General features: G+C 46.0%; 1 protein-coding gene across 8 annotated transcripts in view; it reads left to right on the top strand.

Annotated features, from left to right (window-relative positions):
* The window catches only part of CLIP1 (CAP-Gly domain containing linker protein 1), a 231,158-nt gene extending 207,272 nt beyond the window's left edge, over nt 1-23,886 (top strand). For all 8 annotated transcript variants that reach the window (XM_073586024.1, XM_073586022.1, XM_073586020.1 and 5 more), the window contains 4 exons: nt 10,105-10,264; nt 14,065-14,120; nt 17,843-17,970; nt 20,275-23,886. In XM_073586024.1, coding sequence (XP_073442125.1) covers nt 10,105-10,264; nt 14,065-14,120; nt 17,843-17,970; nt 20,275-20,503 — 573 coding nt within the window. In that variant the 3' untranslated portion in view covers nt 20,504-23,886. The remainder of the gene's footprint in view (nt 1-10,104; nt 10,265-14,064; nt 14,121-17,842; nt 17,971-20,274) is intronic.
* Nucleotides 23,887-24,620: the final 734 nt, after the last annotated feature.

Raw genomic sequence — 24,620 nt, 5'->3', positions numbered from 1 at the left:
GTACACGCGCGGCTCCGCTCTGTACACGCAGTACACGCGCGGCTCCGCTCTGTACACGCTGTACACGCGTGGCTCCGCTCTGTACACGCGCGGCTCCGCTCTGTACACGCAGTACACGCGCGGCTCCGCTCTGTACACGCTGTACACGCGCGGCTCCGCTCTGTACACGCTGTACACGCGCGGCTCCGCTCTGTACACGCAGTACACGCGCGGCTCCGCTCTGTACACGCAGTACACGCGCGGCTCCGCTCTGTACACGCAGTACACGCGCGGCTCCGCTCTGTACACGCAGTACACGCGCGGCTCCGCTCTGTACACGCTGTACACGCTTGGCTCCGCTCTGTACACGCGCGGCTCCGCTCTGTACACGCGCGGCTCCGCTCTGTACACGCAGTACACGCGCGGCTCCGCTCTGTACACGCTGTACACGCTTGGCTCCGCTCTGTACACGCGCGGCTCCGCTCTGTACACGCAGTACACGCGCGGCTCCGCTCTGTACACGCAGTACACGCGCGGCTCCGCTCTGTACACGCAGTACACGCGCGGCTCCGCTCTGTACACGCAGTACACGCGCGGCTCCGCTCTGTACACGCAGTACACGCGCGGCTCCGCTCTGTACACGCGCGGCTCCGCTCTGTACACGCGCGGCTCCGCTCTGTACACGCGTGGCTCCGCTCTGTACACGCGCGGCTCCGCTCTGTACACGCGCGGCTCCGCTCTGTACACGCGCGGCTCCGCTCTGTACACGCGCGGCTCCGCTCTGTACACGCGCGGCTCCGCTCTGTACACGCTGTACACGCGCGGCTCCGCTCTGTACACGCTGTACACGCGCGGCTCCGCTCTGTACACGCGCGGCTCCGCTCTGTACACGCGCGGCTCCGCTCTGTACACGCAGTACACGCGCGGCTCCGCTCTGTACACGCTGTACACGCGTGGCTCCGCTCTGTACACGCGCGGCTCCGCTCTGTACACGCAGTACACGCGCGGCTCCGCTCTGTACACGCTGTACACGCGCGGCTCCGCTCTGTACACGCTGTACACGCGCGGCTCCGCTCTGTACACGCTGTACACGCGCGGCTCCGCTCTGTACACGCAGTACACGCGCGGCTCCGCTCTGTACACGCAGTACACGCGCGGCTCCGCTCTGTACACGCAGTACACGCGCGGCTCCGCTCTGTACACGCAGTACACGCGCGGCTCCGCTCTGTACACGCAGTACACGCGCGGCTCCGCTCTGTACACGCAGTACACGCGCGGCTCCGCTCTGTACACGCGCGGCTCCGCTCTGTACACGCGCGGCTCCGCTCTGTACACGCGCGGCTCCGCTCTGTACACGCGCGGCTCCGCTCTGTACACGCGCGGCTCCGCTCTGTACACGCGCGGCTCCGCTCTGTACACGCGCGGCTCCGCTCTGTACACGCGCGGCTCCGCTCTGTACACGCTGTACACGCGCGGCTCCGCTCTGTACACGCTGTACACGCGCGGCTCCGCTCTGTACACGCTGTACACGCGCGGCTCCGCTCTGTACACGCAGTACACGCGCGGCTCCGCTCTGTACACGCGCGGCTCCGCTCTGTACACGCGCGGCTCCGCTCTGTACACGCGCGGCTCCGCTCTGTACACGCGCGGCTCCGCTCTGTACACGCAGTACACGCGCGGCTCCGCTCTGTACACGCAGTACACGCGCGGCTCCGCTCTGTACACGCTGTACACGCGCGGCTCCGCTCTGTACACGCTGTACACGCGCGGCTCCGCTCTGTACACGCAGTACACGCGCGGCTCCGCTCTGTACACGCAGTACACGCTCGGCTCCGCTCTGTACACGCAGTACACGCTCGGCTCCGCTCTGTACACGCAGTACACGCGCGGCTCCGCTCTGTACACGCAGTACACGCGCGGCTCCGCTCTGTACACGCGCGGCTCCGCTCTGTACACGCGCGGCTCCGCTCTGTACACGCGCGGCTCCGCTCTGTACACGCGCGGCTCCGCTCTGTACACGCGCGGCTCCGCTCTGTACACGCGCGGCTCCGCTCTGTACACGCAGTACACGCGCGGCTCCGCTCTGTACACGCTGTACACGCGCGGCTCCGCTCTGTACACGCTGTACACGCGCGGCTCCGCTCTGTACACGCTGTACACGCGCGGCTCCGCTCTGTACACGCTGTACACGCGCGGCTCCGCTCTGTACACGCTGTACACGCGCGGCTCCGCTCTGTACACGCAGTACACGCGCGGCTCCGCTCTGTACACGCAGTACACGCGCGGCTCCGCTCTGTACACGCAGTACACGCGCGGCTCCGCTCTGTACACGCAGTACACGCGCGGCTCCGCTCTGTACACGCAGTACACGCGCGGCTCCGCTCTGTACACGCAGTACACGCGCGGCTCCGCTCTGTACACGCAGTACACGCGCGGCTCCGCTCTGTACACGCGCGGCTCCGCTCTGTACACGCGCGGCTCCGCTCTACACGCGCGGCTCCGCTCTGTACACGCGCGGCTCCGCTCTGTACACGCGCGGCTCCGCTCTGTACACGCGCGGCTCCGCTCTGTACACGCAGTACACGCGCGGCTCCGCTCTGTACACGCAGTACACGCGCGGCTCCGCGCTGTACACGCGCGGCTCCGCTCTGTACACGCAGTACACGCGCGGCTCCGCTCTGTACACGCAGTACACGCGCGGCTCCGCTCTGTACACGCAGTACACGCGCGGCTCCGCTCTGTACACGCAGTACACGCGCGGCTCCGCTCTGTACACGCAGTACACGCGCGGCTCCGCTCTGTACACGCGCGGCTCCGCTCTGTACACGCGCGGCTCCGCTCTGTACACGCGCGGCTCCGCTCTGTACACGCGCGGCTCCGCTCTGTACACGCGCGGCTCCGCTCTGTACACGCGCGGCTCCGCTCTGTACACGCGCGGCTCCGCTCTGTACACGCAGTACACGCGCGGCTCCGCTCTGTACACGCGCGGCTCCGCTCTGTACACGCGCGGCTCCGCTCTGTACACGCGCGGCTCCGCTCTGTACACGCGCGGCTCCGCTCTGTACACGCGCGGCTCCGCTCTGTACACGCGCGGCTCCGCTCTGTACACGCGCGGCTCCGCTCTGTACACGCGCGGCTCCGCTCTGTACACGCGCGGCTCCGCTCTGTACACGCGCGGCTCCGCTCTATACACCTTGTACACGCGCGGCTCCGCTCCGTACGCGCAGTACACGCGCGGCTCCGCTCCGTACGCGCAGTATACGCGCGGCTCCGCTCCGTACGCGCAGTACACGCGCGGCTCCGCTCCGTACGCGCAGCACACGCGCGGCTCCGCTCCGTACGCGCCGCACACGCGCGGCTCCGCTCCGTACGCGCCGCACACGCGCGGCTCCGCTCCGTACGCGCCGCACACGCGCGGCTCTGCTCCGTACACAAACTGCTCTGCTCACCCCATACTCACGCGGCTCCGCTCCTCTGTACACCTCATACACACACAGCTCTGCTACATCCACCCTGTAAACCTCATCACAGGTCCTGTGTGCGCACAGAATATCCCAGGACGACATTGCTGGCTGTGAGGTGGGGGCGAACTGCTGGCATCGGGGGCCCCCCACAGCCTTCACAGGGGCCCATAGCGGCCGGGCAGCAGAGTAGGGGGATCGATTCTCCCTGCTGTGACGCAGAATATAACTGTATTGGCGCGCTGTGCACGCCGATACAGTTACAGTAGTGTAGCTCGGTGGGCCCCCTCAGAGCGTGGGGCCCGGGGCCACCGCCCCCTTGGTAGCTACGCTACTGGTGTGAAGGTGTGAAGGTTAAATCATTTGAGTATACTCTTTTGGCTAATTCTTTATTTGACATCACTTGTTGCTACCATACACACACGGCTTTTTTTGTTTGTTTGTTTTTTACTTTGCCTCTACTTTTTGTGTTTTGCTTGGTCCGGAACCTCATCTGCAGATATGGACAATAGGATATGCAATGTTTTTTTTGCCATATAATCCTGAAAACACATGTTAAAACACGTATGAAATTACTGTTGCCTAACACTGTTTAATTGTGGTATACTCTTAATCAATAAAATAATTTTAATTAGTCAGTCAAAATACGGTTTGACCCGGAACAAATTCCAAGAGAGCGTTTTATGATTTTTTTTTTATTACTATTATATGTGGGGAACAACATATTAAAAGTTTTCCAAAAATTGATCACCACAAAGGTCCTAACTATGACGTCATAAGACGATGACAGCCATCGCACTAAAAATAACGAATATTTCCCTATTTCCAAGCTGTAGCTTTAGGTTACAGAAGAGTTTGCATTTTGTATACTATATATTTTCATATAACAATTTTTATACAAAGTTTTATACTAACTACATGGACAGGCGAGGTCATGACGTCATCAATGACGTCATGACATATATGTACATTTCTAGAAATTATAGAATTAATACACAGTGCATTTTAAGACCTACTTCATCACTGAATAAGCGTGTCTGGTCAATAGTCATCATCAGACACTGCTTCCTCACTCATATTGTCACAATGCCCTTCTTGACATGGTCCGCATACCCCTGAACAGGTAAATCCGTGTCTTTTGCAAGTGCACCGAAGTACACTACAACCACGAGAACAATTGTAGTGAATTATTTTCAGATGTGTTTCTGGCACGGGTGAAGTATCCATCATCAGTGGAACTAGACTGTTGTTCTGCAATTCCCATCCCCATTCAGTAGTGTCCATGGCCTCACCAGTGTCCTTCCAAAGCATCACTTGGAGGTAACTCCGAAGGGCATGATACTTCGTTGCAGAGGAGGTCGGTGGCAGTCGTTCAGGTGTAACAAAGATTTTGACTGAACCAACTTTTTTGCAGAGAGTAGAATACCTCATTGCAGACTGACTGTCTCCAGGTTTGCCCCCGAACAATGCCACCATCGCTTTACACCCAGCGTCTTCAATCTCAGCTGTTTTTGTTAGGTGTGGAAAAGATTTTAGCACAGCTATTTAAGACCGAGTCTCCCTTCAAAACCTTGTATAGACCGAGTTTTTTTGCGATTCCAAAAACCGCGGAAGTGGTATCGCAACCCGTGAATGCATGAAGGAACAGAAGACTGCTGCAGACATGGTTTCCCAGGAACTTCTTCATAACCTTAATGTCGTATACTGTTGCAGGACTCCCTTTATCCGAGTAGAAATAAAGCTTGTTGCCATCGCTGGTTGACGCGTGATGAAGTAACAACTCCAAAAGATCTGTATCTTCGCCAATGAGACTAGTACTTTTGTTGGATGACATTGACACTGCTGCCTTAACAATCTCCACATCTGCATCCCCCTCTGATTGTATTACTTGGCAACCTCTGTCATTCATGCGCTGTGAAACGAGATTGATAAGAGACTGTTTGTTCTCCATATTCGAAAGGAAATCCTCCTTTTTCACGACAAATTTCGTTCCTTCAGCAATGTTCACTTTGTTACTTGTTCGTTTTTTGCGCCGTCGCTGATGGGTAATGTCCTTAGTGTTTGGTCCTCCAATGTAACCATCAAATACTATCGTAGCCTTACCATAGTGCTTTAGTGTGAAAGATGCATAGTCTTCAGCGATTGAACAGTGTCTTTCCTTCTGACCACTTCAGTCGATGGAGGAAGAGACCCTCCGTCAAGAACATAATGTTCCACTTCTGGTACATCCTTGAGTACTGCGTCATCTGAACTCTGTTCTTTTATAGCAGCCATCAGTTGTGCTTTGTTTGGTTTGCATAAGAGATGTTTTACCTCAAGGAGGGATGGTGGGTATGGTGAAAGTTCATAGGCCATCACCTCATCAAGGGAAAGATCAGCAGTTTGAGACAGCACAAGAAACCTTTGGAACAAAAGAGCAGGGTCAATTGTTTTGTCCTTAGCAACGTCAATAACCTCACTAGATGCCAGGATCTTGGCTTTCATTGACCGCTTGTACTTAACTGAAAACAGTGATTGACCCTCCACTGTTGCCACTATTTCTCTGCCAATGGTGAACAGGTTATGGACATTCACATCCTTATTTGCATTGACACCGGTGATAATGTTTCGAAGAGACACTTCATCAGAGAAAGGTGAAAAGGTCTCGACTTTATCTGCAATTTTCTCCAGGTCTTCACGATCTCTTCTCGTCCTTGACGTTCTTGCCTCCTTGTGTTGTTCACTGGTGACAAAGCTCTGGCGAGTGAAACCCTGCATTGCATCACTGTAGGAAGAGGACACTGGCACAGACAGAGTCCACAAGGCCCTCTGATGTTTGGACATTCCACTTCCTCTGGTGAGTCGTCCTGCAGTTTTTAGGGAGCGCATCAGAGCTTGCTCGATGACTAGGTCGCAACCCAGGCCTGCCCAGTACTGATCAGTCCGCCTTACAACATGCAAGCCATTCATAAATCTATGGAAGACTGATGGCATATCATCTTCCAGAGTGGTCATAGACTGGAGGTAAAGGTAGGCGGCCTTCACATAGTTCCCATGCCCAGCAGCTGCAAGAATGGGCAAACATTCGGCTACAGCATGAAGGTGCATCAGCCAGGATCCTGTACGATCGGCCTCGATAAGCTCCCTTGCAATTCCAACCATCTGTTGGTAACTCAGCCATAGTTTACTGGTGCGAGAGTGAGCGGATAATCCGTTTCTTTTGGTGGACAAGAGGTGGACAATTTCACTAATGCAGGTAGAAGTGATGACCGAATTCAAGTCACTCTCCCCTGTCAGTGTCCGAGCATACAACTGCTCATGTTCTTGCAACAGGTCTGCAAAACCGGGATGGTCGCAAAGTACTTTGTCTGCAACTTGCTGAGTAAGACACTGATCAAGGAGGAGATGGTCACGAACTGCACGCTGAACTGCCTTTCCAGTCATGATTTGTTGCACAGCATTGTCACCGTAAATTGTTCCCAAGATCTCTTTGATTCCACTCCCATCCATCAACGTTCCTATGGCACCCATAAGATTCATCAATGTGTGGAAGCTCCCGAGCATCAGGACAACATTTCGAACCGGGCTGTTTTCAGGCACCAAGGACTGTGACAAGAACAAGGGGGCATTCTCTTCATTTGGAGGAAAGACAATTTCTTCCACCAGCATAGAAGAGGGTTCTTCACGGTAAGAGCAGTGAGGCTCTGGAATTCTCTTCCTGAGGAAGTAGTGATGGCCAACTCACTGAATGAATTTAAGAAAGGAATGGATGCTTTTCTTGTGAGTAACAGTATGGAAGGTTACGAATAACATAATATTATAGGTAGATGATTGACCCAGCTTAGGGGAAGGAATTTTTTTCCCTATGGAGAAAATTGGCTTCAACTCTGTGGGTTTTTTGCCTTCGCCAGGATCAACAATGCAGAACAGCTGCACTACAAATAGGATGAATTAGATGGACATAAAGTCTTCCTTCAGCCTTCAAAACTATGTTACTATGTTACCTCGTGTTTGATTTCTGATGCTTTCCAGTAGAGTGGCTGATCGAATGTAACAACTGCAGCGGATCGGTGTTTATCAGCAAGGTTGCACAGATACTCGAGTAGAGAAGATGCATGACTTGTCTCCGGTATACATGTCAATGATGGGCAGGAAGATTACCGAAGACGACCCCGGATGATCACAGTCTTTATGTAGCATGTGCATCATTCCATTCCAGCTCGGTGCAGGCTGTTTGAAGCGTAAAGACATCTCCCACAATACATCAACACGATGGTCAATGGCGTCGAGAAATGGCAAGGGCTTGAATGTTATGTTTCGGCGAGTGTGTTTTGCCAAACGGTATTCCCTTACATCAACTCTGCTTTGTTCAACTATCTCCAAGTCCGCAGTCTTCCGTCTGAGAACAGTGTGACTGACCTTCCTTCCTTGAGTCACAGTAGCTACCATCCCCATGCCGTGGAAAGTCCCCTTCCCATCTAACGTGATATTATGATCGACATTGTCCGCAGCGAACAGCAGTGCCGTATCCAGTCTGTCTATGGTACCACCGAATACATCCTGGCCAACAGAAGCGGCAGCGTTTTCCTCAAATCGCTGAACTTCCGAATATGATGAACAATATCCCATGGCTGAGAGACTGTCTACAAGAAATCGAGACCTGAAATGATGGAGCTGGACTGCTAATCCAAGCTGCAATGGAGCTACTACAGCCCTGGGATGTACAGCCTGAACAACTGATTGTCCAATGCTTGCGACCATCCTGTGAATGTCCTTTCCAACGAAGAGGGTTTCAAGCAAGCAAATCAAACTCAGGGGGAGATAATCTAAGGCAGACTGACATTCAAGCGAAGAAGTCTTCGGATATTCATCGGTTGAAGATGGGATCTTAGACTTGATATCGCTCTTGATTAGTTTGGCCGCAGTCTCTATGATGGCTCTCTTCTGGGCTTCTTTATCCGTTTCCTGACTACGGAAATAGTCCCTCAGGATTATTCTGGTCTTTTCACGGAACATTACAATGTTAGACAACCCTTCACACTCTGCTATGAATAGCGAATCGCCATACCTCTCCTCCAGCCTATACCTCAGCCATTTATTACTATAGGCAGCACTGTCTCCTTCTACAAGATACTCCGTCATTTTCTTTGCAAGATCCATGACAGTCAGTTGCTCTTCATCGTTGTCCTCGAGAAATGCACACATTCTCAAGAACGCTTGCTCTTGGTCCATGTTCATCGGCCTCCCTACCTTCCACGGTTTCTTTGTAGTAGATCCACCACCATGACACATAGGAATTCCGTAATTTGTCCGAAAGTTAATGTCACATGAACGATGATACAGACAGTCTGCAGCATGTAAGTCCTTCCCAAAGTACGCGATTCTCCCTTGAATGGTGATTGCCCAGTCATCATTACGCTTTTTGGAATGTGACAAGATGGACCTTACAAATCCATCCGTTTTAACAAAGCTATAGTCATTGAAATCACTACTAGATCTTGTCTTCTCCACTTCATGTCCACAGAACAAACACTGCGTCGTGGTATCATAGGATCCAGTAGACACCCGTGTACCTCTCTTGGCAGGTGAACGATGAGCGGAAGTAGCTTTCTTATGCAAGTCTATTTGCTTCTTGTTTATGTGGTTCTTACGACCTCTCTTGTGCACCACTGCTCCAGCAGATACACAGTGCTAACGCCCCTCTCAATACTGGCTTTATTGATCCCTTCAGCTCCTTTCGCACCAATCACCACTCTTTCTCCGTCATCTTCTACTTCATGGCTGCATAAGTGGCAAATTTCTTGACTTTCCATCATTCTCGGCTCTGTAAAAGAAGATGGATAAATCGTTAAATAATAAATATAATAATAGTAGTAATTGTAAAAGAAATATGATAGACACTGAAAGGCGAGTCGCATTTAACATTTTACAGCTTTGGCGGCCATATGCTTTGACGTCACATTTGTACCCTTTGTTGTAACCCTATCTTTGTAAACTTTTAGTATGTTTTTCCCTACATGTAATACTACCAAAAAAAACAAAACGCTTTCTTGGAATTTGTTCAGGGTTAAGGATTTTTTTTTGACTGGACTAAATCCTACCGGGCCCAAACTTAACAAGTGCAGACTTGTGAGCTTGATAATCAGAGTACTGAGTAAATAAAGATTTGTCATTTTGGAAAACGAGAATACTGTGTATGAAGCCATCAGTGCAGCTGACATGCCCATGGCACAATAGCTTTTTTATCCTGGAATCAATAGAGACCCATCATTACGAGCTGTAGGCGGCACCATATACACCAGTGATTGCAGACAGTAGTAGGACTATTTAAGTACTGCATAGAGAGAAAGAAGGATTCAAGCTTTGTAGCCCTAATATTTCAGTCTTTCAATACGATGAACGCAAAGGTTAGTATCCTGATAAATGTAAGTTTTGATATATGATGGGTTAGCCAATATAGATCACTTTTCTCTTCTGGCTTTATTGAAACGTGACATAATTACTATTGTGTTGTTAATTTTGTGTTTTTGCACTTGAAAATGAGTGCTTCAGACTACGTCAAATATTCTACTGAAGACTCCCAATATTCCTGAGGTGGCAATATTGGTATATTGTGTGTCTAGTTAAACAGTTATACCATTAAAATGCATAAGGACTCATTCAATATTTTATTGTATTTTCATAGATTATATTGCTTCGAGGAGAGAATGAATCTGCAAAAACCTTACAGTCAGCAGTAAAGTCACTGGAGTCTGAAAAAGTCAAGCTGGAGAAAAAAGTGCAAAGCCTGGAGAAAGAACTGGATGAGAACAAAACACAACTCAGCAACCTGCCAAACCCATCGGGTGAGAGCGAAATGGAGCTGTTGGTTTATGACACTATTGTCCCCAAATCCTTCAATCATATCAACATGCTGCATTTAGCAATGAGAAGCAAGTTACCTTTTTGTTGTGATGACTTAATTTAACTTTAATTGCTTTATTACTTCTTTGAACTACTAGTAGTAGAAACCTTTAATGAGATGACTTCAGCATTGTTACCCCCCATTGCTACAACTATATGCTTGCCTGATGTACGATACTCTGTCAAAGAAATTCAGACCAAAGCCTTTTTCAAAAATTCTCAGCACATGTGGCTCTCTGAAACTATATAATTTTATGAGTTTTCCTCACGTTCCAAAAGTCTATGGTTTGTTGCTAGTGTTTACAGCCTTTTCGTAAAGATGAGGAGCAGGAGAATGCTGCTTCTCACTGAGTCATTCAGCCTTCAGGAATTTTGGGAGAATAAGGGTATGTGCAGACGATCAGTAAACGCTGCGGGTTGGACACTGCGTACTTGTGCAGCCTCCATCCCGCAGCGTCCAGATGGTACAGCATAGTGGATGGGATTTTAAGGGTGTGTGCACACGCTGCGGATTCTGCTGCGGTTCCGGCTGCTGCGGGTCCGCAGCAGTTTTTGCTGCGGTGTACAGTACCATTATTCCCTATGGGAATAAAAAAACGCAGTGCAGATTTTTCCGAGCGGTTTTTCTGCGGTTTTGAAACCGCAGAAAGAATTGACATGTCAATTCTTTCTGCGGATTCCGCTGCGGTTTGCCATCTCCTCCATTGAGGAGATTAAAAACCGCAGGGCAAAACCGCAGAGCAATCCACAGGTAAAACCGCAGGTCTTTTGACCTGCAGATTTACCTGCGGATTTTGCAAAATCCGCGCGGCGAAATCCGCACTACAATCCGCAGCATGTGCACGTACCCTAAGACATCCCATGTCCACTTAGCGTGCACAGACACCCACTGCTCACCCGTGGAGACGGACATGCAGCCTGTCTCTCCAGACCACAGCATGTCAATTCCTCATGCATAGAAACAAGTCTTGGCAAGAGAAATTTCACCCATAAAGATTAGCCATCTTTTTAATTTATATTTATCACACTTTAAAATAAAAAGCTTTGTAATATATCTTTATCAGAGAATTCTGCTTTATTTTCCCCTCCTGAACTGCTGTTTCTTTCTCAATATTCTACAATATTCTAAATTCATGGACAAAATCTGTCTTCAGTGATTTTACCCATGACTGAGATAGATGACAGGTGGTGCTCATAAAGTTCTATGGAGAAGTATAACTGTTGTTTCAGGAGAATATTAGGTACTGGTAAAATCTATCTACCCATGAATTGAGAGTGAAAGATCAATCTAGGAGGAGAAAGAAGCACATTTCTCAGATAAGATACTTTACACAGTTTCTTATTTGTATGTGTACTGTTGATTTATTAAATAAAATGATGGTTACTCTTCAACTGTTTTAATTGGGACATATATCAACCATAACATTCATCATCACATACACTATAACTGGAGAGAACTGGCATACACATACCAAAGAGGTCATAAAGTGCAATCTAGAGAAACTGCAAACATGAAAAAAGCCTAAGGCTGGGTTCACACATAGCGGAATTCCCATGGAAGTTACCGCGAGAATTCCATTCCGCGGGAAAATCACATTTTAAATTCCTGTGATTTTCCCGTGGAAAAACTAGCGTTTTGCAAGTGTAATTAGCTTGCAGAATGCTAGCGTTTTCCAAGCGATCTGTAGCATCGCTTGGAGAACTGATTGACAGGTTGGTCACACTTGGCAAACATGTTTGACTAGTGTGACCAACTTTTTACTATTGAGGCTGCCTATGCAGCATCAGTAGTAAAAAGATCTAATGTTAAAAATAATTAAAAAAAAATAAAAAATCGGGTTATATTCACCTTCCGACATCCCGCTCAGCGTCCCCAGTCCTCCGCGATGCTCCGACAGCTCCCGTTCCCAGTGATGCATTGCGGCAATGACATTTGACGTCGCGATGCGCGAGACGCGACGTCTGCAAAGGTCATCGCAATGCATCACTGGGACCGGGAGCTGCCGCGTGTATCGCTGAAGCCTGGTGACACTGCATGGGACGCTGGAAGGTGAATATAACCCGATTTTCTTTTTTATTATTTTAATTCTATTTTTTACAGGGATATCGTACCCACAGCCCGGAGGACAGTCTCCTCTCCTCCAAACCGTGGGTACCATCCGCAAATGTTCTGCTTACTGTTCGCATGGTGGGCACAGCCACATGCGTAAAGTAAGCAGAACAATGCATTCCTATGTGGGCGCAATCGCCGTGATTCCGCAAATTAATGAGCATGCTGCAAATTTTTCTGCAATGCGATTCTTCCGCGGGAAAATCGCAGCATTAGCACAGCATTGCGGAATCCCATAGGATTGCATGGGATGCTGTTTTTTGCGTTTTCGCGGTAAAAACCGCCGCGAAAAAACCTGAACGTGTGAACGCAGCCTAACAGTTAGCAGCACTATCTGTTCCACAGTCCCACCAGCATGAGTCTGTAGCTGTTGCTATTACTCAAACAATTCACACCCTATACAAATCCATATATGCACAAGTTATCAATGTGGAGGAGCAGAGCAAGCTGCTGTCAGGCGCTGCTAGTGGTAGCTTACGTCTACTGAGAAGTAAAGATGAAGCATGCCCCATCTTTCTCCCCTTGACATCTGCTGTCTGTCTGTAAAGTTGGATCACATTAATACACATTAGATGGTCAGGTGGTTCTGCTGATATTCATCTAATTTGTATGAACACATTACAAAGAGCCTGGCCACTCCTGCTATGGGTAGTTACTGTATTTCTTAATATAGATTTTGTTTTGTTACTAATAAAATCATTTTATATATGCCTTTTTTTTAAATCAGGTAATTTGTCTTAAACCTTTTACGTTTTATAAACACATGACAACATGTAACACAGCATGAAACTTAAATTCAATTTAAATACAAACAAAACCTACAAAAGACAAGATGAAAAAAACCCTGCTGTAATTAAATAAGTAAAAAGCAAAAGTGCATTTAAATCATACAGAGTTCTTTGTAAGGCTGGTTTCACATTAACGCTTTTTAAGCGCACGCACGGCCGGGGGTAGCTCCGCCCCCGAGCCGGCTCTCTGCCCGGCGTGCCCGCCCCTTGCTTGTAGCGCCGCCTCCTAGCGCACAGCGGCGCCTGCGATCGGCGCACCCTATCTTTAGCATAGGGTGCGCAGATCGTGCGCAGGCCGTGCGCTAGTTGCGCTTTGACCTGCGCTGCGCACTTTTGACGGTGCGCCGTGCGCGCCAAAATCCGAAAAGTTTGATTTTGGCGCGCACGGCGCACCGTCAAAAGTGCGCAGCGCAGGTCAAAGCGCAACTAGCGCACGGCCTGCGCACGATCTGCGCACCCTATGCTAAAGATAGGGTGCGCCGATCGCAGGCGCCGCTGTGCGCTGGGAGGCGGCGCTACAAGCAAGGGGCGGGCACGCCGGGCAGAGAGCCGGCTCGGGGGCGGAGCTACCCCCGGCCGTGCGTGCGCTTAAAAAGCGCTAATGTGAAACCAGCCTAATACTGTAAAATACTGTAAATACAAAGAAGAATTACCCCCTAATCCTACTGTGGAGAGGCATTATATTATTGTTATAAATTTATTTTTAAGGGACTTTTAGTTCTCAATTCAAACCTATGTTTAAGCTTATTTATCTGAAAAGAAGAAATGTACTTGTCACTTTATGTCATTTTTCCATTTCCATGTTTTAATTTATTTATTAATCCTTATTTTCTATGTAAATTAGGTGATGGCTCATTCAATAGCCAGTACCTGGAAGAAAAGTCATCCATGGAAAGCCAGGTATGAGCTGTATTTTACATCTGTTTATGCAGGATTACATTAGGGGTCACGAAAGCAATTGTGTTGCTTTTACAAATGCACCAAACTTTGGAAATCTTTCAAAAGCAGATTGCAATTATTGTTGCCAGTGCCAACATCCTCATATACAAGGAGAGTCTTTGACCCTTGCAGCATTCCTATGAATGTTAACAAATACTGTGTTTGTAATAATCCAAATAGAGATTTAATCATCCTGTCATAAGAGTGCGGGGATCCGGAATTCATTTATTAGCTGCATAGATTGTACCTTACAATCGGCGTCGGGCTGGAGCACCTTGGGCCCACCAGAGAAAACCATTCTTGGGGCCCACTATGTAGCTACATAGAAATAAATACAAGACCACCAATTGTGTGGTAAAACGCACTAATATCGGGGTATAATATAAAGTAGCACACATCTTAATTATGTAACCCAAAAAGAGGCATAGAAGTAGAACAAGAAGCTCATCCATTTAATACTATTAGAAAACCAAAAAAGGGAGATGGACACCAGAGCTTATGTAAAATATATAACAACTTTTATTACAGAAAGTAATCTAAAAAATCAGTATAAATTCAATATAAACGCAATTAAAAATACAAAAGGAAGAGACACCTAAGTGCCATGCAGGTAGGTAATAAAAAGGTCTATAGACACTCCTAAAAAAAGAAATCTAAAGTTTTGAATATTCAAAGTTCAGGAGCACTGAGTAACTGAAGTACTTTGGAAGGTGGTCTTGGATTTCGATTGAAAGGTAAGCTGTGTAATACATGACTCACACAACTACCCCTATAGGCCTTCTGTTTTACATTGGAATCAGATGCCATCTCCACCTTTCCCCCTGTTTGAAAGACTTTCCTATCACCCTATCCCTTTCTCCCTCCTACACCTTCACTTTTACGTTAAAACTAAAAGGAAATAGGATTATATGTACAGGCATTAATTCTTCGAAATGATGAAAATTTTGCAGTTAGTACAGTACAGTCATATTGTAAGAAAATCTGTTTTTCTTTGTATTGCTACATACTAGTTGTACACGAAAAGAGATTTTGTTTGAAAGCAAATGTCATACAACCTGTAATTGATTAATTACCGAACGATTTTCTTGTATTCAAATGCTCTGTTACATACACTCACTGGCCACTTTATTAGGTACACCTGTCCAACTGTGTGTTAAGACTTAATTTCTAATCAGCCAATCACATGGCGGCAACTCAGTGCATTTAGGCATGTAGACATGGTCAAGACAATCTCCTGCAGTTCAAACCGAGCATCAGTATGGGGAAGAAAGGTGATTTGAGTGCCTTTGAACGTGGCATGATTGTTGGTGCCAGAAGGGCTGGTCTGAGTATTTCAGAAACTGCTGATCTACTGGGATTTTCACGCACAACCATCTCTAGGGTTTACAGAGAATGGTCCGAAAAAGAAAAAAAATCCAGTGAGCGACAGTTCTGTGGCCGGAAATGCCTTGTTGATGCCAGAGGTCAGAGGAGAATGGGCATACTGGTTCGAGCTGATAGAAAGGCAACAGTGACTCAAATTGCCACCCGTTACAACCAAGGTAGGCAGAAGAGCATCTCTGAACGCACAGTGCGTCGAACTTTGAGGCAGATGGGCTACAGCAGCAGAAGACCACACTGGGTACCACTCCTCTCAGCTAAGAACAGGCATCTGATGGCTACTTTCAGCAGGATAATGCGCCATGTCATAAAGCTCGATTCATCTCAGATTGGTTTCTTGAACATGACAATGAGTTCACTGTACTCAAATGGCCTCCTCAGTCACCAGATCTCAATCCAATAGAGCATCTTTGGGATGTGGTGGAACGGGAGATTCGCATCAGGGATGTGCAGCCGACAAATCTGCGCCAACTGTGTGATGCCATCATGTCAATATGGTCCAAAATCTCTGAGGAATGCTTCCAGCACCTTGTTGAATCTCTGCCACGAAGAATTGAGGCAGTTCTGAAGGCAAAAGGGGGTCCAACCCGTTACTAGCATGGTGTACCTAATAAAGTGGCCAGTGAGTGTACATCCGTTAGTTTTTTGTATGCATTTAAAACATAATAAAAAAAAGTTTAAAAAAAAAATCTAAAGTTTTATATTGGTAGTGATTTAAAATAATATATTTTCTGGCGTATAAGACAACTTTTTAACCCCTGAAAAAATTCTTAAAAGTCGGGGGTCGTCTTGTACGCCAGATGTCGTCTTAGAGGGCGGGTGCGGAGCAATCCGCGGTCACTGCATATGGTGGGGGGAAGTGGTCCCGATGACGAGGTGAGGGGGCACCTCACCGGGAAGGTGTAAGTGAAGTATCCCTATTGTCTCATTGCGGCAGCGGTGCTCTGTGCGGCTCTCTGTGCTGGGGGGGCGTCGGCAGCTCTTTGTACTGCGAGGGGGGCTCCGCCGGCATTTTGTCAAAGACGAGAGACGAGATCTGTATCTGAGCATGCGCCGCCCCTAGTGGCCATTTTCCCGGAGGCCACCGCATTGCAGCAATGGAGCTACGGGGGCCTCCAGGAAAATGGCCACTGGGGGCGGCGCATGCTCAGATACAGATCTCGTCTCTCGAGACGAGATCTGAATCTGAGCATGTGCCGCCCCAACGGCCATTTTCCCGGAGGCCACCGCATTGCAGCAATGGAGCTACGGGGGCCTCAGGGCTTTGACGAAATGCCGGCGGAGCAGCCCTCGCTGCACAAAGAGCTGCCGCCGCCCCTCCAGCACAGAGAGCCGCACAGAGCACCGCTGCCGCAATGAGGTAATAGGGATACTTCACTTACACCTTCCCGGTGAGGCGCCCCCTCACCTTGTCATCGGGACCATTCTCCCCCACCATATGTGGTGACCGCAGATTGCTCCGCACCCGCCCTATAAGACGACACCCGGCGTATAAGAAGACCCCCGACTTTTGAGAAGATTTTATATTTTAACTGGAAAAGTTGGGGGTCGTCTTATACGCCGGAAAATACGGTAGGCATAAAGGTAGTAAATAAATAATGATAAGGCCAGGCTGAAATTAGTCCTAAATGCCTACAAAAAGGAGAGGTTTACATAAAGTGCATAGTGCTTAAACTTCAGAACATTGTGTTAGAATTTCATAGTATATTTAACATAAAAAAGTGATATTCAATGTTATAAAACTGATGTCCAATGTTGTAAGACAATAACGTATGTCAATGATATAAAAGTATACGAAAAAATCCTGACCATAAGCACTACATTAAGTAAACCAAGTAGATATAATGTGCTAAGTCAGACACAAAAGACAGACCTGCAGCAGACATGGGAAGGAAGACCCCAACGCACGTTTCGCTATTGTGTCAACCTTTGCCTATAATCATATTTATCCAATAGAGCAAATTGATAAAGTGTATGTACTCACGGGAGATGTTGCCAGATCTGCAGAGTTGGTGACTGTACTTGTTCTCTTAAGTCACAATAGTACTTTTCACAGCCCCTTTGGAACTTACTGTATACAGTGACGACATGGGACTTAATTGTTGCCTTGATAGTGCGCTTTCAAACACTGACACTATCAACTAAGAAGAGATGTTTAGTCAATAATCTTGTGTATAATTTTTAGGACTTATTAACCATTAGATTAATACAATGAATTATTGTATGATCCTGAAGTATTTGTATTGTGTGTGTGAGAGAGCATGAAATTTGTCTTTTGATTTGTTTGTTTTTTTTCGTCCAAGATCGATTTTCTCAATTCGGTCATCATTGACCTTCAAAGAAAAAATGATGATCTAAAACAAAAGATTGACAAAATGGTCGAAGCATCATTGAATGGAAACAATGTGGAAGATATGGATAACCATGACAGGTATCTGTAGTTTTTTAATACCTTGACTAGTAAGGGCCCTTTTACATTGCATTCATCCCCAAACTCGGTTTAGTACTCTGACTGAGTGTCCACCTCTGGTACGCATATAGGCACGAAAATGGTGACGACAGAGCACGTGTTAACTCTTTTGGCACCATTACAGTCTATGGCCCCGTCAGCGCATACGCCCGAATTCCATTTTGCCTGGGGGTGTGGGGGGGGCTCAGACATAAGCCCCACAGTGTGAAAGGGTCTTAAGCCTTTGGTTAGTAATTTTAAGATTGCATAAAAAGTAAATATTGGAGGATAAAAAGATTCTGCCAGGTGACTCCAGCTGCCCTAACCACAGTCCACAAGAATCGGAGATGAGTTTCATCATTACAAATATCTATGTTTTGATTTGAAGTGCTGCACAGTTTTATAGAAGACATACTTTGAAGCCTGACACAAGATGACTAAGAAGACTACTTAAAGGGAATCTGTCACCCATATTTTGTGATATCATGTAAAGATATCACCCAATTGCGCGTCCCATAAGGATTCTTTTAGGGCTTTTGACTCCCCCAACCCCGCACCTTTGAGGCATAAATACCTTTTTGATCTTGTTGGGGATGTATGCAAATCGCCGCGGTCTGGTCCGATGGGCGTGGCTTAGTCGCCATCTCCCCCCCCCTCGGCTTGCTGCACGTAATCTTCATCTGTGAATAGCACAAATAGCGTTGGTTTCTGCGCTTGCGCATTGTAAAGTCCACCGGCGCCTGCGCAGTATGCTTTGCCCATGCGCCGGTATTTTCCAGTGCAGTCTATGCCCCGGAAGTCTTCACATGCATGTGAAGACTTCCGGGGCATAGACCGCGCTGGAAAATACCGGCGCATGTGCAGTAGCGATTAAATGCTTCACCCACAGTTGGGCAAAGCACACTGTGCAGGCGCCGGTAGCCTTTACAATGCGCAAGTGCGGAAACCAACGTTATCTTTACATGATATCATGAAATATAGGTGACAGGTTCCCTTTAAAGGGCAGGCTCTGACTACTACTTCCTCTGGTATCAATTCACTGACCGATCTTTCCATATACACACAGGGAGATACCTGGCAGTCAAGCAAAACCTGGGTGTTGATGTGCCCCCTTGACTAGTCCTATTAGTCACTTTCGCCCTGAGTTATCAATACCTTGTTCCCGTCAGTCTTGATGAAGGGTGTGTTGAGGTAGGAAGCTCCTGATTCATTAGGAGGTACCGGGTGAGTCATAAAGGACGGACGTTTTTAAACTAATCATAAAATCGTTAAATATTTATTAAATATAAATGTATTCACAGATTTGGTTACGTATACTAATAGCATTTGACAAATTCAAGTGTGGAAAACAACATCTGCCATGTGGTGGCCATTATCAGTGATGCATTTCCAAAGGCGTTCTTGGAAGTTGGCATCAACACGTTCCAACACAACTCTGTCGATTTGGGCAACTTCCACTCGAATAGCTTCCTTCAGTTCTTGTAATGATCGAGGCTTAAGCTTGTATACACGTGATTTGAGGTGACCCCATAAGTAATAATCGCACATGGACAGGTCTGGGGACCTAGGAGGCCAATTAATATCGCCAAACCTGGAAATGATGCGACCAGGGAAGAGAGGGCGAAGAACGTTCATTGTTGCTCCGGCTGTGTGGGCCGTTGCCCCATCTTGTTGAAACCACACACTAGAGATGGGGATATGTTGCCGTCGTAACTCAGGAACAAAGAAGTTATTTATCATGGCGATATAACGTTGTGAGTTCACGGTAACAGTATACAAATACATCCGTCCTTTATATTTAACGATTTTATGATTAGTTTAAAAACGTCCGTCCTTTATGACTCACCCGGTATATGCCTTTTAATGAATCTGGTGCATCTTGCAACAAATCTTACTCCAGTCAGGGATTGGAATAAGATTTTTGATGTAAGGTATGCCACAACTCGTCATGAATTTTATAAGCTGTGGCATCACTTCCTCGCTTTACCCATTTTAGCTTAACTGGGGGAAACGGACGTGAAAACACCAGGATTGCAATGCGACCCCATTAGCTGTGATGCAGCAGCAACACCTAGCAATCTTTGGCAGTGCAGCTGACGATATGGTTAAACTTGGCGTCTAGCCCCAGCCTTGAGGTGACATCAGATGTCCGAACCTGCAGAAATAAGTGGGGCCAGAACCAGAAGCACACATGTTGGATTTCAACATGCCTGAACCTGTGTCACAAAAGGAGATTCCCATCTCCCTATTCACTGAATGTAAATACTTTGCCTTGCTGTCTTTCAGTTTGAATGGTACCCAAGCCAAAAAGAAAGTGCCCCCTCGTCTGTTCTGCGATATTTGTGACTGTTTTGATCTCCATGACACGGAAGACTGTCCTACGCAGACTCAGTTGCCAGACTCTCCACCTCATTCCAACTTCCACGGTAACAGAAAAGAAGAGCGTCCATATTGCGATATCTGTGAGGTTTTTGGCCACTGGACAAGCAGCTGCAATGACGATGAAACTTTTTAAAATGACACCTCTGCCTCATTGTATCCTTGGAAATATTCACTTTATCCTTGGAAGTATAACGACCGCACCAGCATTCATGTGCACAGGCTTCTGGGAACCGTCTGCAGAAGAACGTTATTACTTTTTCAGTTACAATTATGCCTATCGCTTCTCTGCACTGGCTGAAAAGGGGCTGCTATTGTCTACCAATGAAATCATTGCTTCATTATACCATTTAAGGGCTTGCAAAGGTATTAAAGCTAATGAGAATAAGAATAAGACCTCATGTAATCTGTGTGTGTTCTAACATTCACCATATGTCATTACATTTATAGGAAGCTTTTGTTTCATATTTGCACTATCGTATCTACATTTGAACATTTTTAATGCCTTTAATGTGACACTGGATGTAAACTACATATCGGACTTTTCCTTCACCAGTCTCAAATGTGGTGATCAGATGAAAGATAACACTGGTATTCTGTGATTACCAGCACTGAAAATGCCGACCGTTGCACATATAACCTCAATGGGTGAGCAGCGTGTATGTTATAGCACTTGTCTGTCCTCTTTCCTAGCTCAGCTTTTATTCAGATATTTAAAAACCCGCCACTCCATCTTCCTTGTTTAAAATAAACACAAATTTGCCACTTTTTTCTGCCAAAGAAATCATTAAAACATCTATGTATTTCTGTGATCTTTTAATGATTTTTGTGAAGAAATAAAGTGGTCATTTCTTACCAGGAGAATCACATGCCGGCTTTTTTACCATTTGGATTTGTGGCTTTAACTACCAGGTACCAGATGATGAAGATTTGCAGGTATGGTGAGCTGTTAGAACTGTTTTTTGTAAACTTTTATTCAAGGGTGCAGGATTTAGTGGGATCATCTATACAGCCCACTCGATACACAAATGAGGAACATGTTGGTTTTACTGCTCCAGATCAGATTAGTGACATGTTCTTGTACATATTTCCCCCCCAGGGAATTGTGTAAGCATCGCTGTCACGTTATGTTTGGTAACGACAAGTGCTATATACCTTTGTCCTGTGTGAGATCTCTACCGCCTGTATGAGATATGACTGCTGCATTCAGGGTATGAAAACAAATCTCCATAGTTTTATTGCATTTTCCTACATTTTATTCTTTACTCTATCAGGCTACTTTGATGTGTCAACTTTTTTCATTTTAACATCATGTGCTGCTGACCTTTCTCAGCCAGATAATTGTGGAGCTAACCACTGTGGATTTTATCTCTCGCACCTACTGTATACTGTATCTTTATAGATTATGACCCTAGAGGTGAAGGTAGGTTGTTCATTCTTCTGTTGTGTTTCTTTATAGTAATATACATCAGACTACAAACTGCTTTTGTTTCAATGTTGCGTGCTAATGCACACTTTGTGTCTTTAATATCATGTGGTCTGTACTGTATGGTCGAGTCTTACATGCTGCTCTACACATCACAGAAATCTATGCATGCAACACTTATATATTCCGGTACTGTGTTTGCAACAAGGCCATAGATTCTAATGATTGGCATGTATGTATAATGAAACATACGTGCGTCCCTACAGTGTAGCCCTCTTGGTAATATTTGATAGAGAGTGTGCATTACAAAGGTACAGTACTCTTAGCTGAAACATGCAGATGAATTTGGAGCACAAAAGAGTCTCCACCTAATTTTTCTCTTTTAATGTATTCAACATTTTGACCCCTGACAACAATGCCTGTCCGTAACCGAGGGTAAAGAAATAATGGTGGGCCTGCCAAGGTGCTGTCCCCCTTTTCCTAGAATTGCTATTGAGCTAAGAATAGAGGGGGGAACAAAGCGTTAGTCCAAAATCAGAAAAATGGGCTTGGTTTATGCCCGTTGCCAATGCCATGTCTGTCTGTGACATGTGACTGGTGTTGCAGCTCAGCCCAATTTACTTGAATAGAAATGAGGTACAATACCAGATACAGCCATTGTAAAAGTGGAGCAGTTTATAGGGGAAAAAAAACATGTTTTATTTCCAAACCCCCCCCTTAATCTTGGATAACCTGTTTATCTGAATCCTAGATAACCTCTATAATTTAAGTCAGACTTTGTTGATAGTAATGTGCTACCTGAGAAATCCATTAAAAAGTGTTAGCTCATATTCGACGTAAAGGCGTTGTCTGATTTCAACAAAATTGGAAAACAGGTATGTAATGTTTTAAGATGACAAAATAACTTTCTATTGAAGACCCTGTCTCTCCACAGCAGCCACTCCTTGGTGGACTATTTTCAAAGAATTAGATTAGGGACAGCCCATTCACAAAATTTAACCTCTGCAGCCAACCGCTGGCCTCCGCAGTCATGTGATGTCCACCTGTGTATGACCACTGATTGGCTGTAGTGGTCACATGTTGTAGACTGGATGTCACTACTATAGTCCTGTAAGCAAAGACCCATGGGGAGATGATGGTTGAGCGGCAATGGATTCAACAGGTAAATAATGGTTGTGTTAAAGCCTTGCCTGCCAATTCTCCCTTTTTTTTCTTTTTCTTGAAAAAAAAATAAAAAAAAAAAAACAAATCCAGAATCCCTTTTATAGAGGAATTGACCTTGCTGATAGTAAACAATGGAAGCATCAGCACCATCTCAAACTCTTTATTTTTAGGGAAAAAGATTAGGTGGAGAATCTTTTTACATACACTTTTCCAAAATATTCAAGCCATGCCTTTAACTAGAGCATCACAGATATGCCGTCCTGTGACTCTGCGTTCAAACCTGCTAGGGAATTATTACAGGGTAACAGCTGAGCACTGTCTAAAAGATAATAAAACCCTGAAATGTGGTTCATTTTGTGCCTCTAACATCTTTACAAAAATTCCAGGATCTAATTTTAACATTCGTCAATGAGGATTGCATTTTGTATTGTAAGCGTCCCTGGAATAGTAGAGATGACTTCAGTATTTCCCTTTCCTGTGCCTGCTAATTCTTGAATTAATTTTAACCCCCATCCCCCGCCCTTTCCCAACTTGTAAGAAGATGAAAATCTCCATATTCAGTCTACCAATGTTGTACTTGACACCTTGTTATATAACTGTGTAAAGTTTGTTTATAGAGTACGTTATGTTAATAAATTGGACAGGGAATTTCTCAGAATATGTATATGAACGTGACTGTTGCCTATTAATTGTATAGTAGATGTAAGAATGGATGAATGTAAATATACATATTCTCTCCAAATTAAAAGGTGATTAAATTCTTTCTATCCATATAATGTATTAATAATCCAGTACATATTTATTGTTCATGTAATATGTATGTTCTTAAGTGAGTTTTCTTATATTGAGAATTCTGTACCTGGCTTTCCATGGATACATTTGTAATTGGCTAATAAAGGCTGTATTAACTTAATAAATTTTTGAGGATATGCTCTGTTTCATGTACTGATTTATTCCTCAGAAGATGAAATGTAAGAAATTGTAAAACAAATATTCTTCACAATAAAATAATAGAATTGCTAAGGTTATAATAATATTTAAAGGGCTTATCTGTAGTGGTCGTGCAGCAGGGTGAATGCACGACCTCTGCTGCTACCAGAATCCTCACTGTGATCGTTCAATGAAAAGAAACAGGTTCCAGCAATCGGTGGCTTCCCCCGTGTTGATACATGTACCATTTATCCTATGGACACATGTAATTGTTCTTTGTTATATAAAATCTTCATGTTTATAAGAATCAACATGTTGTCATCCTAGAATATAGAGATTATTTTCTTGCACGACATATTATTGTTACCTCGATATTAAAATACCATGGATCTGATCTCAGTAGCACAGTATGTTGGTCAGTTTGTAGCAATGACAGCTGATAGATCTCAGTGAATTCTGATGGCTAAAATAGCGCATCAGGAAGAGAAACTTGGCATTTAATTGCGAAAACACACCAATTATATCTTGTACATTGCTATGACAAGTTTGCTGCCTATTGATCTTCCCTAAATAATACAAAAATAGTCTCACCATAAAAATCACTAAGTGATCCAGAGGGCAATCAAACGCAAAATAACATATGAAACATAAACGCCCAGGAAAACAAGTATATTATGCCCAAAAATACTTTAGTGATAAAACTAGTACATCATCTATAAATATAAAAGTGAGT

This window comes from Dendrobates tinctorius, unplaced genomic scaffold, assembly GCF_039654945.1.
Source record: "Dendrobates tinctorius isolate UK_male_01 unplaced genomic scaffold, ASM3965494v1 ptg000090l, whole genome shotgun sequence".
NCBI lineage: Eukaryota > Metazoa > Chordata > Amphibia > Anura > Dendrobatidae > Dendrobates > Dendrobates tinctorius.
The sequence above is the reverse complement of the archived record's forward strand: the minus strand, read 5'-3'. Positions and strand labels throughout refer to the sequence as shown.